The 19,655-nt window shown below is 40.4% G+C and overlaps 1 protein-coding gene across 1 annotated transcript; it reads left to right on the forward strand.

Annotated features, from left to right (window-relative positions):
- The first annotated feature begins 6,252 nt into the window (after nucleotides 1-6,252).
- On the forward strand, nucleotides 6,253-17,192 carry mafk (v-maf avian musculoaponeurotic fibrosarcoma oncogene homolog K). Its single transcript, XM_030057071.1, has 3 exons — nucleotides 6,253-6,351; nucleotides 14,244-14,322; nucleotides 15,364-17,192. Exons 2-3 carry the CDS (start codon nucleotides 14,278-14,280, stop codon nucleotides 15,796-15,798), a joined length of 480 nt encoding a protein of 159 aa, XP_029912931.1. The 5' UTR covers nucleotides 6,253-6,351; nucleotides 14,244-14,277; the 3' UTR covers nucleotides 15,799-17,192.
- Nucleotides 17,193-19,655: the final 2,463 nt, after the last annotated feature.

The raw sequence follows: 19,655 nt of genomic DNA on the forward strand, positions 1-19,655 counted from the left end.
GGTGTGTAAGTATATGCACCATTCACATTTATTTATGTATTTTTAATCAACTTTTTGTTTGTTTTGTTTTGTTTTACTCATGTATTTTAGGTGTTACAATGATGTTTTAATATGTTTTGGACATATATAAGAGAAGCAGTACAACCTAGCTTTACTATTAAATTCTAAATCTGGATGAAAAACACTCTATCTGAACTGAAATGTATGTGAGCCTTACACTGAATGACAACGTGGGACAGCCTCATTAAGCAATCTGTTTCTAATACCCTCCACAAAACACTCATTCCTGGAGACAATAATGACTCACTGCCTTAAACATCCAGAACATATGCTGTTTATCTTAAGGCGCGCTTCAACCCAAATATAAATTATTTCATGTTCTGCCAGACAAAATAAAAGCACAAAGATTTAAGCATGAAAAGAAACTTTGACGAGGCAGTTTCAGATGCCTCGTGAAGTTTTCTTAATGCGACTTGTACAGTGAATTCACTTTCTTGTCTTGAAAAACAGATTAGTCGCCATCTGGCAGAAGAGCAGCTTTTGTGGCAATACTTCTGTTTTTTTATGCCAGTCTAAAAGGCAACTTCAAGTTTTCAGAAAGAAAAAAAAAAGGTGGCAATGAAAGCTCAATGATTACAAAGAGTCACTTCCACTGGTTTAACACTGGATGGCAGTAATCCCTTTTTTACTGCACCCAGTTGACAAACTTATCCCTGTTTACCCTCAGCAGTTACTTGATGAATGAAGCCAAACAAGCATAACATTAAAACTTAAATCAATGAAAAAGAAGCTGAGTCAATGCCCGGGCAAATTATGGTTTCATGAGAACTATTTGGCTTTTTAGGCCTCTCTAAATAATACAGTACACGTGTGCATGTTTATTCATCTGTGCATGTGTTTGTTTACCATCAGTTACCCACAGGAAGTCACTTTCTCTTTGTCTTCAGTTATGTTATCACTTTCTTTTGTTTTGTTTCATTGCAGAACTAATACAGATAAACCTAAACCAACCCAGACAAAGCAGCACTTAAATAGAATCATCAGCCACTGGGACAAACCCCAGATCTGCCTCCATTAAGAGCCATTCAGAGGAAATATTAATAGCAACAAGACACAGTAACTTTATTGTTTAATGTTGCAAATTTCCATGTGCGACTCAGCCAACTGAAAGTCCATTGAGCCGTTCGACAAGCACACGGTTCACAGACAAGCCTGAGCCAAGGGAAATGTGCTTAGTCATATGCGCTTTCTAAGAAATTTACATCGTTTAGAAATGTAGACGCTCAAGTTTTGACACTGTTGCTTCAAACTGCTCCTTGTCAAGAGGAGGACAAGTGGGATCCTGCCACCCTCAATAATGTAATCACTGTAATTACTCACTAGCTGGATAGACCTCACTGGAATTACATAGAATGAGTCATATGTACTTTTTTGTTTTTGAAGCCATAAGTGGTAAACTCCCATCTTATATTGGCGATATGCTGCTCCCTGCCTACCAGACAAAGTCCCCTAAGTTATTTCTTTTTCACATTCCCAAGATGAACACAGATTTTTTTTTTCTTTTGTTGCACATCAGCATTCTCACATTATGCTCCCTGGGCTTGGGACAGTCTTCAAGTCCAACTTCAGCAGGAGACCTTTCCAGCTTCTCATGTTTTTAAAGAGCATGTTTTAGAAGTCAGTTCTGAGGAATGCCGAGGTTTGTAAAGACAAGACTGTGCTCTTTTATTATGTTTGCTTCACGTTAACTGTTTATGGAGCACACACGATATTAGCTGTCACACAAATGCACCTACGTCTTAAACTGTTTATTGATGCTGCACAGTCCAGTAAATAAATAAATAAATAAATAAAAATGTCCATATCTTGCTGGTGGACTATGGCAGTTTGCAGAGCCAGGAACCAGTGTGTGTATCCCTTGGACATTACTAAGCCATCACAAAAAGAAAAGGTTATTCTCTGCCTGTAGATATAAAAGAAGTGTTTCCTCAGGCAGAGTAAGCGTCATTATGCCTTGCTGGTCCCAGGCTGAAAAAAAAAACAAAAACAAAACAAAACAAAAAGAAAATACAACATATGGGAAAGCTGAGAGAATCTTCCAGCACTCCGGTGAATAACAGGCTTTAAAGAGTCTACCATGGCCGGCTGCAGCTCCCACTACTACTACTACAGTGACTTCACCATGTATGTTTCCATCCAGCCCCATGCTGCCAACTTGTTATGTAAAATGTTTTCATATGAAACACATTTTGGTGAAGTCAGTGGAATGTTCAGTCAGTGTTCCCCTTCAAGCCCCGTGTCATATGGGAAGTCTGCAAATCTGCAAAAACAATTGTTTCTTTTGAAATTACGTATTGGCATTGCTATGCCAGGAGGAACTGTCTAGTGTATTAAAGCATTTTCAGTCACCTTCAAAACATCCTGAAAGGAACGGTGATTCATTATTTATATGAATTTTAATGAAGGTTTTGTCTGGTGTTAGTTGCTTGCCGTGTAAGTGGACTTATTATCTCGGTAGAAATGAAACAAAACAAGGGAGCCTGTGTGGTTAATGTCAACGTTTTACTCACCAATAATTTTGAGCATTTGGAGGGAAAACATGATCCCCTACAACGCGGGGGCCTCTTTGTGCCAGATCACATTTCCGAGTTCAACAGTCTGAGTCAGAAAGAGGCAAGATTAGGGACTCAGTTTTACTTCCTGTAACCCAAAACTGGCAGTAAGAGCACAGACCCCACAGCTAGTTCACATGATGAAAACCCTGACAAGTCTGCAGCACATGGCCCTCTGTTTTTGTTTTGCTGGACACAAAGAGTGTATTTCAGGTCACCTTCACAGAGGCCAGGTGGACAGGGGTTGTGTGGTATGCCATTGACTGGGCCACTGGACATCTGACTGAGCTAAATCAACACTGATCACTGACCTGTAGACACTTTATTTTTCTTTATTTTTATTTTTCTTAAACTTTGACTGACATGTCTCATGAGATTCTGCAGGATATTGACATCATGCCTGGATGTGCTAATGTGCATTGTGCATTTTTTATTGTTCACTGCCATGTTTTTGATAGTCTGTTTTGCTGTTTTAAGTTCAAGTTCAAGTCTATTTAGAGCCCTCAGTCGCTGTGATAGTCTCAAAGGGGCCTTTACAAGTGCACAGTTTATAGAAAACAAAACAGCCCCCCTCTAACTCAACTCTCATAGAAAACTCTCTGTTGTATCCTGTTACTGTTTCGTCTCATCTCATCATTCTGGCTTGGTCCACTGCTAAAAGACCTTTTCTTTAAAAGTCCCTGCATTTTTGGTGAAATGCATAACAACAAATAATTGCTGACTCACAAATGCATAAGATTTAATACAGATTTATCAGGAATAGGCATGACTCAACAAAAGGCCATAGCAGATGGGAGTATAGAAACACATTTTTATTGCACAAGGATTTAGAATAAACAAATGACCTCATTTAGGAATGAGGCGGTGGTAGTCAACCTGGATCAAAGCAAAACCCATGACCAAAGCACCTGTCTGCCAGACAAGCAGTCAGCCAACTAGTCCTGTTAGGCAATTGGAAAATTTCGGCAAGTTGCCTGGGTGAGCTGCTGGGGTGCACCACATCAGGATCACCCACCATGAAGACATAATTTAACTGAAACATCTGGAAGTGGATTTTTTTTTCTTTTATTCAACGAAAACAGCGTGTAAAAGCGCAGAGGTGACGATAACTCAGCTAAAAAACAAGCCAAGAATGATAACAGTAGTTGTACCTTTCCTCAAAGCACAACAGTTGTGTGCGCATTTAACTCATTAGAGGAAGGTTACGCACAGGAAATGATGCGTTGCTGCTTGTGGTCAAGACAAACGTGGAGCATGCAAGCCAGAACACAAAGTTAAACGATTACTCATCTGATGAAGTTTATTTGCACTCGAGTCCAAACACACACTCCAGTGCGGATGAGAGAACCGAGCACATCAATTGATTCCATGTGTGATTCGGGGGAAGGCGCTCATCTGGTGAGTCACTAACGGTAATCCATGACAATTGCAACATGAGACCACACCAACCTGCGTGTCTCACACAATGCCAATAGGTAAATGAGGTGAATTCCTAGAAATCAGTCAGTTTTGCTGGAGGCAAAGCTGGGGCCCATTGTGTGACAGAGCCCTCTGTATTCAAATCATATAAGCATTCAGCCTTCACACAGTATTTCATGTCTATTCCGAGTACTGTGAGCCATTAAACTGGAAATATGTCTGAGGATATAAACTTCAAATGAGGAGAAAGTTCAGTTTATATCACTATTCGCTCCCTTGTTGCTCTTTAAACCAAATTGCCTGCCTAGAAAAATTTAACTCAACATTTTACCCACATTTCATCTTAACTACAGCTTGCATCTTACACACTTGTGTCTCTGTGTTTTCAAATTTGTTCATCCATGGTCTTATTTTTACAACACTGAACACTGGAACAAAAAGCAGAATGTTTTGCTGAACAAAGTTTTTTTGTTTGTTTGTTTGGTTTTTTTGGTTACCCTGAAGGCGTAACTAAATATGTCAGTACTGGGTTAATATTCATAAGTGAACAATAGACTGACCTGACTGCAGTCATCAGGAAACTACACAGGTACCCAAGTGTATCCCTCCAATCTAGTTTCCTCAGTTTTTGGACACAGGCTGTGAGGTCAGCTAGGTTATTAATCAATATTTAAACTTTGGCTCCATGGTGCATTCTGGTTGTTCTATCACAAAACAGGTTAATGTGAGTTTAACTGTAATTATAAAACTTGAGATACTGATTGTATCACACCCTCCTTTATGGTCATGCCAACCGATCCCAAGCCTGAGGCGTTGGTGTTTTTGAATATATTACAGTCCACCTATTGCTTGGTCATTTTAACAACTTTTCTTTCATTTTACATTTTTTAAAAATCTGCCTTCAACAAAACACAATATCAAATCCCTTACAGTATAGTTGAGCAATGAGCAGAAATGTGGACTAGATGATTAATTGGTTAATTTGGATATTTCATAATTCCATCAATATACTTCAGCTGAAAGTCTACAAAAGCAAATATCATAAAAAAACAACAAAAAAACAAAAACAAAAACAAAAACAATCTTATTAACCTTATTTCTGCCGTGGTCCCTTGGGAAATGGAATGGGAAGGATCAAGACAGCAAAACAAGAGAGCCAAAGCAACAATGGCATGAGCTCCACCCCTCCAGCCAACAGTAAACAACACAGCACATCATCGGGATCTTTTCAAGTCTGCAACATGTATAACATAATAATAATAATGATCTAATAATCTGGATTATTTTACTGATGATACAAAAAGTTTTATGTTTTCAAGACTCTGCTGAACACTGCTGGTTCAGTCAGAAGAAAAAAAAAAAGGGAAATAAGTTGGCAGGCTTTTTTCCTGCCTTTTTTGTATGAACTATGCAGGTTTCAGTGCTGCAGTGTAAGTGTGTAGTCTATGAGCTGCATTATGGGCTGCCAGTAGGCCTAAATGTGAAGAAATCTCACAGCTAGTGCCTTTTCGCATCTGGCAAATTCACAGGGAAGCCATATTGAGGATGCTATTCTTACAGGCTACTGAATTAGAAAAAGTTCTTTTAGTAACCTAGTTAATTACCCAGAATAGCCTGTGACGTGCTGGCAACAGCGCGCCTAAATTAAGAGAAATCCTGTGACTGCTGGGCTACTATGCCACATACTTTCCTTTGGAATGGAATGCTGCTCCGCTCCCAAGTGGGCTGGAGGGAGGTCGCTGTTCTCTTTGACTTAATGCACATTATGGTGGGGACCTGACCATAAAAACAGCCCAGGATAGGGGGTGTGAGGGTTATCACCATTTTTCCCCGCTTCCACCACAGCTGCCAAACAGACAGGTAGACAGCACAGGGCTTCACTTTGGAATTAAAGTTTGAAAACCTCTTGAAAACTAATGTGCTGGGGATTCCTGCCCAGGGTTGGTAACACCGACTGACTTTGTGTTATACATTACTTTCGTAAAGTAAGCAAAAGCATTGGCCAGCTGTGTCTATTTTCTATTTATGGCCTCCCCAGCCCCCCTCCCTCCCTCCCCCTCCCAGGACTGACGTCAGCACAAAGTTATTTTCATGAATGGAGGGGGCGGTCACGAGGAATCGGTGACGTGAGTGCTTGCGGAAGCAGAGCGTGGAATGTTGGTACATTGTTGTTGTTTTGTAGTTAATTTAGTACGCGGATACACTGCCGCTCGTTTGGTGGACGCTTTTTACCAATTGTGTCAAGTCACCTCAAGCCGTGAGTCGGGAACCTACTCCGCAAGTTTCTACGCATCCCGTCACAGATATCCGCGTTCAAGAGGTGAGGTTGTTGTTTTTTCGGGAAGATGTTTTGACATTCCTTTCTAAATTGCTCAAGTTCTCACGGTGACATATTCGGCATGCAGACGTGCTTATGTAGCCTACCTACATGCTCCCTACACGAGGGACAAGTTTTGGTCCTGGTAAACCGACGGTTTATGTTGACTTATTACATTGTTTTAGCCATGTGGACACGTGTTGGATATGTTGTAGTAACCCAAACATAACGCCAAAAATAAGTAACGTAAAAAGCTCCGCGTAGTCGCCGAGGAAGTGAAACGTAGGCAAAAATTTACAATAATCTGTAGAGGAACTAGTTTCTTGAGCTCTACCTGACAGAATACACAAATTTAAGTAGTGACGCGCCTTGTAATTTCGGGTAATCTAGCCTTTTGTGGTTTAACTGGGACAGCCAGAAAATATTCCCAGACGTCCTCTTACGAAAAAAATACATTTTACATAGTCATAGCATAAATGGTTTAGTAAAACGCTAAAATATCAAATAGGTAATAAATAAATAAATAAATACAATAATAAAATAATAAACTAGAGTTTACAGTGCCGTATATAATTCAAACATGACCACAATGTGAGATAAAGTCACTGTAAACTTGTTATTGAGTATGCCTACCACAGAAAGTGTATAAGTCATTATAAAAATATTATAATGTTATTTCGTTTGGGATTGTAACTACGCTCCAGCTCTCGAACTGAATCAGCTTTACGGGGGGAAAAAAATGGAAGTGAAATATATTGAATGGCGCACTGAAACGTATTCCGACTAAATTGTTTTCCGACCCCTTGAATTATAATCCAAATCCTATCGGAAAGCACACGTTTCAACATAGGCTGCCATAAGGCGAGATATTAGTCTACTTTTGACATTGGAAACAACACGTGGTCTGCATTTTAGAGTTGTGGGACAAAGGGCACGGAGTGGAGTCACAGCGCCAGGAGGATCCGCGGGGCAGGCCTGCAGAAGAGCAGCAGCCACTTCACAAACAACAGCCGCGGCTCATGGGAGCGCACATTTCCAGAATAACATTAACGACATTTCTGGAATAACAAAGTCTGTGTCTCACGACTTGGTAAACGTTCAGAGTATCCCAAAGTAACCCCAAAGTCAAAGCTGCCATTTGAGGATCAATAGCCAAGGGGGCTTAATTATGTTTAGACAAATAAGTAATAAAACAACAAAAGTATGCAACTGCAACTGCCAATTGCTGCTCAGCGGAGTGATTAGACTGAGAGACAAATTTAGACTATGCAGTGCAGCCAGGGTTTTTTCTTACTGCTTTTGTGCTGATTTGACAATAAAAGCAGTTAGGGTTGCCTGTACAAGAGGAAACTGAATATGGAGCTAACTTGATATAATGTGTAAGATATTTGCCTTGGCATTTGAATTGCCAGGAAATTCATTATTTAATGTTATTTCTTGGCTGCTTTGCCCTGCTTAGTAAAGGGGAAACCCACTTCAACTTAACCTATTTAATTTGGTGGAGCTGACACATCTTTTTTTTTTTTTTTTTTAAGTTGACATAGCTTAAGTTTTATGGTGTTAATTCTTACATCATAGCAAACAACACTAAGCTTAGATAACACTAGGGAAATGGGTGACATGAATGGTTTCCTGAAAATGTAACCAGTCTTTTGTGTTGGTGGTTCGGTGCCTCATGATTATCACTGACTGGAGGTCATTGTTTGCACTGTTTTTTTTTTTTTTTTTTTTTTTTTTTTTTTAAATTTACCACTACATTACTGGATACTGCTACTATGGTTTTTTGAATGACTTGGACTTAACCTTTTTAGGTCATTGTGGTGTCATATACTGTACATGGAAAATATTAGTGTTCCAGTAACCTGACCACAGAGCTCAGTCTGACAGATCTGTTTTAATCACCATTGTTTCTGTAGTCAGGGTCATAGTATCTTCTGCTTTTTGAGCAGCAGTGGGGATGTGTGCACTACTCTGTCATGAGGTTAACATGTGGTTCAATCACCAGTGTGATGATGTCTTCTGTGGATGACTTACTCATCTCACTACTTTGGTAGTCTGACTAGGCATATCGGTAGATCTCCCCTGAGCACACATCACAAAACTAAATTTGTCACTAGCTGTACGGTGCTTTTCATTTTGCTGGTCAGTTGGTGGAGGTTGGAGAAACCTGTGCTTAAGTGATGAAGGATTTCAAATGCTTTGTGGGGAGGTATTGTGAAAGTGAAATAGCTGTGGTTAGAGATGCTATGACTCACAGGGAGCACAGCTATGATGTGCTTTTTTTTCTTTTCACTGGCAAAAAAGATGTTGAGTCTTGATTCTTGATATCGTAGAGAAAGTTTTTATGTGTAGATAAACGTGGCAAAGAGACGATATTGCAGATGGATGTGTGCGCAGGGCTCTGGTACATCCATCCAAGCTGTCCCATTGACAGCTATGTACAGTCTGAGGCATGAGAGACATACACTGTCGTCACCACAAATGGTACACTGCTCACTCTGCCACCCACAGTGATTTGCATCCTGCCTTTTCCTGCTTTTCTGTCAGAATTCCTGGATCTCAAACCAGTGCTTTGGCCACATTATGGTCAGGGGAATGAAAAGTCTCAATTCTCAAAAGGAAAGTGCTTAGTTTATTTCTTTATTTAGTCAGTTTCTGTTGTGTCAGATTGTGCTATTAAGATGTACCATTTTGGGGGAAATCTAGTTCTGTTTTGTAATAGGGAACAGTATTGCTCAGAGGCAGATAAATAATGTTGTCGCCTCACAGCCAAAATGTTGGCTTTTTTTTTTGAGCATTTCAGTTATTGGGAATTCCTCACTGATCTTTGATTTGTGGGACACAGAGTGTGCTGCTATTCAGTTTTAATGTTTGCAGCAATAAGAATTATAGCTCCCAAACAAACTTTGAAATTTGTGCTTTGCTGTCATTTCTTGTCTGGCCTCGCACCAATCCCTCAGCCAGTCAGTTTGAAAGAGAGACTTTACTTCATTTAAGAGGAACTTGGCATAAACAAATGCAATAGTAGGCCATGATGATGCCACAGGCTGTACCATCCACTCACTCCAAATCCAGTCCTCAGTGGTTGGATGGCAGGGCTGAATTTAATAACTGTATTTTCAGCTGGATCCATGAGTAAATAAGCTTTTTTTGCATCTGAGTATTCATATTTGCTCCTTTTCTTCCCACCTTAATGGCAACCAGGTAGTAAAACCGTTACAGGTATGTCCTTGTTTTTTGCATAGTTGACATTCCTTTGAATCCCTGTGTCCCCAGTTGGGAGAATAGCTTTGCTCAGACACTGAGCGAACTCTCCTCCCTTTCCGCACAAACGTTCCGGTGGTCATGCCAACCATTTCCAAGGTTCTCTGTACTTTTCCTTCCTCCCTGTGAAACAGCGGGATTTTCCAGGAAACGTCAGTTCGGGAGGGTGTGATTCCCTGCCGCTGGTCGTCGTTTTTACCAGTAAACAGCATGACTCACTGCTCAGCTATGCTCTCCATTTCCTTCACATAATATCCCACCAAATGTGCTGCGCTGGAGAAAGAGCAGAATGCAGCGCGCCCCAGTCTGCGCTCTCCACCTCCCTGAGAAAAACACAAGAGAGGCAGAGGGGAGTGTGAGCTTTCTCAGAGGAGCCTAGCAGCTGGCTGTGAAGGGGAGCAACTCGTCTGCTCTCTGCATAACCTCCTGCCAAATCCAACCAAAAAGAGAAGAAACACAAATAGTCCAGACGCACCAGCAGTGCATTTATCATTTAGACAATGAGTACCTGAGTCTTCGACATACTCTTTATTTTAGGAGAACTCTGGGACCCAAAGCTGTTACCTGCCATGAGCGAAGTACAGCGTTGAACTTGAACAGATGCCTGATTTACACAAATAGGCTGGAATCACATTGTTGAGATAATAAACAAACACAAGTTTATTGACCTGAGTCTGTCTCAGTTCACGATGTCAGATGTGGAGTTTGTCAGTTTATTTGTGAATTTGTTGTTGACAGAGTTTTTAAGGAAGTCTGTATATGAGCATATATGCTCCTGTGTCAGAAAAATGTCATCACATATGTTGCCTCATATAGTCTTATAAATGTTGTCATATATGTATATATGATGACTCATCGTTGTAATATATATCCATATAGGAAAATGTGCCAATTCTAATATGTGTCATATGTGGGTATTTAATATGATCATACAGTATATGCCATGCATGGAAATTCCCCACATATTCCATTGTGTGCTGTGCCGATCTCGCACATATGAAGTTATGGCTTTGCTTGGTTCGGTATTTTTCAGGCTGTCTTAAAAATAGTCTGGAAAGGGACAATTTATCTTCAAAGCAATGTGCACATCCAAAACCCAAAGAAGCAGGTTTACCAGAAAAAATGCTGCTTCCCACATCAAATGGAGCGCCGACTTCACAAACATCCATGGCCATGTAATGTTTTGTGTATGGAGCTTGTTATGGAGATTGGACAGTTAGTCAAGGAGCTTGCTTGTCTCTCACCCGTGTTGTTGTGATAATGTGACAGTTGGGGCTTGTTGTGAATTTTTGATTACATTGGTGTCTGAGTAATAGCAGCTTGAGGTATGAACTGCTAATGTTTGCTGTGTGGCAGAAATGGAAAACAGTGAAAGCTAGACAGTTTTTGTTTTTAAATGTCACCCACCAAGAAAGGTTGCGGACTTCTGTCTTACACACACGTGCACACAGACTACATTTCATTTGTTTGGGCACGTGAAAGAAGTGAGACACTCTTGAATTCCAGACATTTTAGGGATTTTGCAGCCGTGGTTTTACAAGTGGGATTGTCTGAACTCCACCCCCCAAGCTGGGTGCATTGCAGGACATATTCCGCCTGCATTTACCTTCTCAAATGAAAATCTGCCTGTGTGCATGTGTGTGTGTGTATGTGAGAGTTTGCACATGTGTCTTCACTCAGGAATGCGGTTGTGTTAACCATTCTTTATCCACCATCTGTGGATTTTCTTTGAGGTATTTTCCCAGACTCCTTTTCTTACCATTATGAAAAAAAACTGTAGAGGAGTTGTTTTCTTGAGCAAAGTCAAAAGCAGTTGTGAAACATGCCCATCAATTTTATCTGACAAAATGATAAAAGAATGGATTTAGTTATGTCATGTGCTTGCTTTTCTTCTCTGGAGAAACTTTGGTGTCTTGATCAGGAGAGCCTCTGCCCTTTGCCAGTTTCAAAAACATAAGCACATGGTTAAAGAATTTTATGGAAACAACATGGCCTCTTGGTTTAAGTTGGAGGCCTCTTGTATAGAGAGAGGGGGCCCCACATCGCTTTTCCAAAACCTTTGCAATTTACATACCCAGGGACCCCCTCTGACGCAACACCACTTAATCTAAGCTGTTTGGGTCAACTTGCTGTCGAGGAATGTTCGATTTTTACTTCTTCCTAATTATATGATGCCTCCACCATTTCAATTATGCATTTTTTTGCTGTACATTTTGAAAAATGAATGAAGGACGATCAAAGAGAGCACCAGATGTTCTGAATCTTCCAAAAGGAATTGATGTGGTTCTGAGATTTACCAGTTTAGTTGGAACATCTATTTTTCATCTGTTTCATCTTTTTTACTTTCCAAGTCACGATTGTCTGAGGTTCCCTTCTGCCCGTGTATGTTTGTGACAAAAACACCGTTTATAGATAGACAGCGACTGCACCGCAGTGATTTATGATGACAAATGATGTTACAAATTGCTGAAGATAAGCATTTCTCAAAACAATGGCTTGATGTTTTGGGTCCCACCCAAGAGTGGAGTGGTGTTTATAACACTATTGCTTTCATTCAGCGACTTCACACCACCAGGAATTGCAAAGCCATGAAATCGCTGGATATATTTACAGGCAAATGTACGATTAACATCCCCAAAAGCATCGCCACACCCAGAGCAGTTTCTTACAAGAAAGCTGCAGGACTAACACGACTGCAGAAAATATTTCGCCCTCTTACTTAGGTATCACTTATCACATGCTCGCTTAAATTGTTTAGTTGGCAGAAATTTGTGTCAGCACATAGGGCTAAATATATCCACCAGAGTTAAATAAGGGCATGGAGCTGCTCAGGAAAGCCCAGTGTAAGAGGATCCAACCAACGAGACACAGTCCTAAATCGATAGAGTGCATTGTCTAAAAGCAAAAATACATCAGTGACTATAAAGGAAACTATTTCTCTGTGACACTCTATCTTCAGGAATTTTCCACATGCGTATCTGCTGCCCTGTAAAGTTCAGCATAACTTCAAATGTTATACTGATGCGGTGGCCTGTGTTACTGGAACTGATAAATGTCTGTAACGAGGAGACAGACAGCAGCGGCACATTGGCTTTGGTTCTGTCAACCCAGAGGCATCAGACTAGAGGAATAAACTACATGATACCTTGGGTTTTAGGCAAGCAGCAGGAACAAATGACAGCTCACAGCCAGACTTTGTTTTCATCCATGGGATGCCTTTAGGTTATCAACAGGAGTCAGCGAGTGTGATGTGCTTTCTACTATATATAGGTTATGTTGGGGGTTATGAATGAGACTTGTTTACCCTCTTGATGACCATGTGACTCACACTCCCACGCCCATTTGCAGGGCGTTTCCATGGCAGCAGTCTAGTATGGAACAGTGCACTCTTGCTCAGCCTGGTGTGTGCAGGTCCTGAAATGGAGCCTCGGGGGGATGTGTGCCTCTCACAGGATCACAGCAAAGTGATCTCTCTTTTTTTGGCCATGGCAGCAGTCTCAAAAGCATGTGTCGCACTGTACTGAGTACAACAAGGCTTTTCTAAAAACTGCCAGGGCAAAACTGCTTAGGCACAGTGTGTAGGCAGAGAGCCTAACATTAAGTTGTATAGTGGGAGAGAGAGGGGGAGAGAGGGACAGACAGGGGGAGAGAGGGGGTAGAGAGAGGGGGGCCTGTTTCTAAGTTTTCCTTGGTCTAGTGAACTACATTATTATGGCCCTCTTCCCCCACCAAGTAAACACAGGTGCTGACCATGTAAAGCATGGTGTAGTGCTGCCCTCTGCTGGCCCCTCTGGCACTAAAACACACACACACCCAAATATTGGCATATGACCTAACCCTGGAATGTTGCTGTAGTGTCTTTTCATTGAATTTACTGCGAACAGGGGGAAAGGGAGGGAGCAGGGGAGCAAAGGAACTCTTTGCTTCCCTACTTGACTCACTACCATTTATTGATTTAGTAAATTAGAAATCCATATTTGATCATCAGAAAACTCATCATAATATAGGGAAAATAAAATTGTACATATGTGTTGTGCCCTCATACCTCTCCATTCATCCAAACCTTCGCCCCACTTAAAAAAGTAAAAGTAAATAAGTACTTAGATACCTCATTTTTAAAGAGAGATACCACTATTACTACTGTTGCTGCTACCTCTGCTACTACTAGTAATGGTTTAAAAAGTCAGCAATTTCATAGCAACAAATGTAACTATAACAAGATATAACAAATGAATAGGAAAAATACAGGTTGAATGAAAATGTACACAGAAAAAAAACATGTTCGAATTCATAATCACAACTGCGTTTTCAAAATATGAAAGGAAAGTGGACCATCAGTTTTGAAAACCATGTCTGCAATTTTGCCTGATAAACAAACTTAAAAATAACGGAAATGTTGGAGGCAGTTCTTATTAGATCAGGCATAATATTTAGCAAGTAAAGTCATGATGGTGTGATGAAATCTGTCAGCATTTACGTGTCCCCTGAAAGGGCGGTGACATTATGTAGGCGTCTCTTTGGCCCCCTGCCTGACTCACTGTCTATATGACTGCCTGTGTTTCTGCACATAAAGTTAACCCACATCAGAGTTAGTGTATACACTTGAGTAATTCTGATTTCTCTCCTCTCAGTGTGTCTTCAGTGAGATTTAGCCCAGCTGCTTGCATGCAGGGAATGACGACTCATTTCAAGACAAGCAAAGCTTTAAAGGTAAGATTGAAGAGCAAAATGTCACTTGACTTCGTTAAAGGAAGAGTACACCCAAAGTACAAAAAATATATATGTATTCACACCTACTCATAATGTATTCTGTCCATCCAGTTCCTGTGTGAATTGGCGTATTTTTATGGCTGTCTCAGCACCCCAATACAGTGGGTCTTGATGGATGTTGTGTTGTGGAACTCAAACCATCAAATATTAACATGTGGAAAAACTCAACAGCCACACTTCACAGGCCTTGGGGGTGAAGAGTGTCGATGGAAACTGTTCCCTGCCGCAGAACACTGGCAAACTATATCTATCTGCCTGTAATTCATACTCTTTGGGGGAATATAGATACAGTTTGCTGGTGTTCTTCTGCAAGAAATGCCTCCCAATAAAATTCTTCAACCCTGAGGGCAGTGGATTGTGCCGATTTTCTGTGGCATTGTTTTTGGAAATTGCTGGCGTGGCTGAATTTTTCACAAATTTCTTACAGTTTAAGTTCCATAAACAAACACAGATCCAGCCTCACTGTACAGGCAAGGAAAGTTGGTATGGTAGGAAAATATCATATTGCAATTCATTTTGCAGACATTTTCATTTTGATATGATTCAAAATTTTACTAGGAATGATAGTGATGATTAAAATGATTAAAAATTTTCCCTGAAAAATCTATTTAAATGATGATGGTGTGACTTTTGCTGTACAAAACAAACATGTTTTCTTACATCTGGAAAATCCAATTTGTAGGCCAGGGCATCTCTATATCGCCATAATACTTAATTTACAAAATTGTGTCATATTTTTACTTTCATCAGAAAACTGCGGTTTAGATACTGCACTGGCCATATTGCGATTTTGATAATATTTTGATTAATTGTTCAGCCCTAGTTATGGCAGACTTGAAATTTAGCCAAATCACACAGAACCTGTCTAGATGGATAAATAGTTCTAGGGGTGAGCAGGGAAATGTCTTTATATTTTGGGTGAACAATTACTTTATTGTTCAGAGATGACGCTGTTCTCCACTCTCTGCTGATCTCTTGCAGGTCAAGAAGGAGGTGGGCGAAAATGCCCCAGCGCTCAGTGACGACGAGCTGGTGGCCATGTCGGTGCGGGAGCTCAACCAGCACCTGCGCGGCCTGACCAAGGAGGACGTGGTGCGGTTGAAGCAGCGGCGACGGACCCTGAAGAACCGGGGCTACGCCGCCAGCTGCCGCATCAAGCGCGTCACCCAGAAGGAGGAGCTGGAGAGGCAGAAGACGGAGCTGCAGCAGGAGGTGGACAAGCTCGCCCGCGAGAACGCCAGCATGAGACTGGAGCTGGATGCCCTGCGAGCCAAGTACGAGGCGCTGCAGTGTTTCGCCCGGACTGTGACCCGCGGGCCCCTGTCCCCGGGCAAGGTGGCCACCACCAGTGTCATCACTATCGTCAAGTCCGCCAACCACAACTCCAGCCCGAGCCCTTTCTCAGCTCCCTCCTAGTGCTGACAGGGCTGGGCTCTCCGTATCCCGCCTGGTCCGTATACCGGTTGTGACCCAGCCTGAACCCGCCTGCCCCGTGCTGAGAGGAAGCTCAGTAATTAGACTGAGGGATGGAGCGGGATGGCAAGCTCTATGTGATGTTATGCTGCATTCACTACTCTCTCTCTCCCTCTCCTTCTTTTCTCTTTTACACAATCTACATTGTCTGTGCACTGTGCAACCCCACCCCTCCTCACCCCTGACCCCCCCAGCACCGGCAGGGCATTGGGCCTCTCTGACCCTACCTCCATGACTGATAGCAGAGATTTGCTTTTACTCCAGTGTGAAAGAGTATATTACATGCCCTGCTGCGGCACCACTGACCCGAGACAGCTCTGATACTTTATGCTGGTTTCAGAGATTAACTAGTACCTATGTGACAGTAAAGCTATTTGTAAAGCCTATGCCAAAACGTTATTTCCAGTCTGTGGAAGCACATAATTTCCAGTGTCTCAATATAAATTGAACCATTGGAGGTGTTGCCTTAATAGGATCTATGAGTGATCTATTATTCAGTATTCACATGCAGTTTATTTAACACATTAAGGAAGTATTTTTCCAGTTTTGAGGTTGGGTTGAAATCTCACAGACACTATGCAGTTGGTAATTGACCAATGTTTAGCTAAAGGGCTCCACTGGTGATACACTCTAATACCTGTTTTCCTGGTAGTGCAGTAAAGATTTAGACTTTCAGTGGTCAGTTGTGCCAGATAGTTTGTTTAGCAATTATAAAGTAATACTACAGAGAAAGGGAGTCATTATACACCAGGTAAGGGCTTGCATTCATCAGCTGATTCTGGTTAATTGCGTAGTTTTGCTGTTACACTGCAGAACTGTTCAGTAAAATTCAGCTCCATGATGGACTGGTGTATGCAAGCCTTTACTGGGCCATATGGACTCCCCTTTATATATAATATTCAATAGAGATTTTTTTTCAGAGGCCTATCTGATGCTTCATAACCTTGCTGTCCTTTCAGTTCATCCTTGAAGCTCTTGTGCAAGTGTTTTGGTTGAGAAATTGTTTCATGTTTATCAGCATAATATCAGCAACGTTAATGCAAATCAAGGGGGCTGAAAACTGTTTCTCTCTTCAAAAAATTCAAGCCCTTCTTGCACAGTTAAGTAAGTTGTGAAACACACAGGAAGCTGTTGCTGCATGTAATTTTTTTCCACGGATATCTTTTCATCCCTTTTTGACAAGGCAAAAGCTTACCATTTCTGCTTCCAGTTTTGCAGAAAAACAAAATTAGTTGTGTTTTCTCCCAACAGACTGAGAGGACATTCTAAATCAGATAGACATATATATATATATATATATATATATACATATATATATATATATATATATATAAACAACAACAAAAAAACAATACTTTTGATTTCCACTGTTTTTCTCCCAAACACTGGGAGGTCATCAGGAAGTTGTTGACCCATGACCCATTTGTTTGGCTTTGAGAAGATTTAACAAAGCTCGGTGTCCATAATTAAATAGCACTTATTAGGAAACTGTGAAGACGCAGTATAAAAGATGAAGAGCTACAAAAATAAATATACTGGGCGCCTGGGGCCTTTGTTAGTGGAATATTACACATAGAGGCTATTACTGCATTTCTAAAGCTTTTTGGGCTTGACTGAATGATAATTGTTGTATGTGGTCTGACCACTTATTGCATAAGGTCAAGCCAAAGTATACCTAAATATGGTCTATTTTATGATACTCTATAGAGCAGCACTTACATGGTGATCTTTTGCCTCTCTCCTCTATAAACAATGCCATTTTATGGTAGGTAATCCATATTGGATATAGTGATAATGAGAGCGGTCCTGGCTAATGAAATGCAATTAAACTTACTTCCTGTATATTACAGACTTAGACTTGAGGCTGTGTTTTCAGTTGTAACGCGAGAGAAGAAAGTGTAAGCCTCTCCACTGCCTCCCTTGTTACTTTACATTGAAAGCTCCGTCCAAATAGAAATCATTCCTACTGCTGGGTCACGAGAAAGTGCTGCTGCCGGTGTTGGTAACTCTGAAACAGTGGCTATATACCTTGCTTTTGACACACTCTTCTGCAAGAGAACTCCTGACGCCCAACTCTAGACACACCATGGTGTCACGGCGACTAAACCCAGTAAACATCTTGTTCCTGTTGTCTGTTTTTTTTTTTTTTTTAAGATATTTAAATTGAGATATGAAAATTCACTTGAAACCAAGTCGTTCGTACCTGGGATTCATTCCTAATTTGGAGTGAAGTCAGTAGAGATTGTTCATGTCAGGATTTTCTCTTGGCTAAGAGGACATGACTGTTCTTCCCCTGTTCCAAAGCTGCAAAGAACACTATGGGGGACTTTGCTGCTGTATGACCTGCTGTGATTTTTAAGCAGGGGCATTGCTGTGCTCTTATTCTTGTTTTGTATTTTCTTTTGGTTTATATGTTGATACATCCCATGTTTTCCTCCTGATATTTAGTTATATATATTATATATAAATATATATTACATATTTTTCTATATTTATGTCTTTTACTATCCTGGGAGTGGTGTGATCATGTAATCATTCTTTAAAGTCTAATTATTCACATTTACCATGAGAAAATCATTCTTGTAATTTATGTCTTTTTGTATTTATACCCCATGAGTAGTTCTACCCAGCACCTAACATTTGTCTAATCCACAAATTGGACTGTCAGTGACTTGGTGTGTATGTACACAGGCTGCAACTGGATTATGTTATCTCTACCTAACCCAAAATAGACAGGACATTGCATTAGATGAACTGTTTAAATGCAAGAAAATCACATCCTGGCTGCCAGTTCACACTGTTGGCATGGAGCACATGTACGTTTGCCTTATGTCACTCAGTACTACAACTTGTAATCCTATTGGAAAAAGATGGGAGCGTGAAAAAAGACAATAGCAATAAAAGATGAGAGGTTGCAGATCAAATATCTATGCAAAGAGATTCAAATGTAATGTCACAGTTTACCTTGATCACATAAATTCCACATTGTTTTTTTCAGGGGGATTTAGGTGAAAAACATGCCAAACATTTTTGCATATTGAAAAAAATAACTTTGCCTGTTTTCATAAAACAGCACAGAGGATCCAGGTGATCAGAATTTCCAAGAAAAAAAAAAAAGTGTTAGCCTAATGTTCTTCTAGGGAAGAGATGATTCAGGGGGAAGTTTGGTTGTAATAGCTGGCTGACATTTCACTCAGCCTTTTGGGTTACACACATCGAAATGTTCACTTAGAATAAGAGTAACATAACTCTTAAAATGAAGTACTAACCTGCATGTAAACTTAGTCAGCTATTATACTATACAGAATAGGTGTTGTGGACTCAAACATAGACACTTGATTATTGTTTTTTTTTTTTTTTTTTTTTTTTTTTTAAGATGCCAATTTGACCGTGATGGACTTGATTTTGTAGACAGTCTGAAATGACGATGATGGTAATGCTTTTGTAACAGCTAAGAAAATTTACCTGAAAATACTTCCAAAGCTGCTATTGACCGTCCACCCTGACCTTTTTCTTTTTTTTTTTTTTAATCTATTATGTGTAAAGACTGTACTAAGCCTGAATATAACAGAGGAATTTACAAATCTATTTACACGTTGTTTACATGATAATTCTGTTTTTGTTTTCCAGCACATTAAATTATAGAACATTCTTTAAAGTTTTTTTTTTTTTTCTTTCCTGACACGTTTTCACAGCATCACAGTGACCTCTTGTGGTAAAGTTTCAAAACACAATGCTATAAAATAAGGCATCAGCTTCTTCTAGCACTTATTATTGTAAGGCATTTGGATCTTGGGTGA

The sequence above is a fragment of the Myripristis murdjan genome, chromosome 8, assembly GCF_902150065.1.
Source record: "Myripristis murdjan chromosome 8, fMyrMur1.1, whole genome shotgun sequence".
NCBI lineage: Eukaryota > Metazoa > Chordata > Actinopteri > Holocentriformes > Holocentridae > Myripristis > Myripristis murdjan.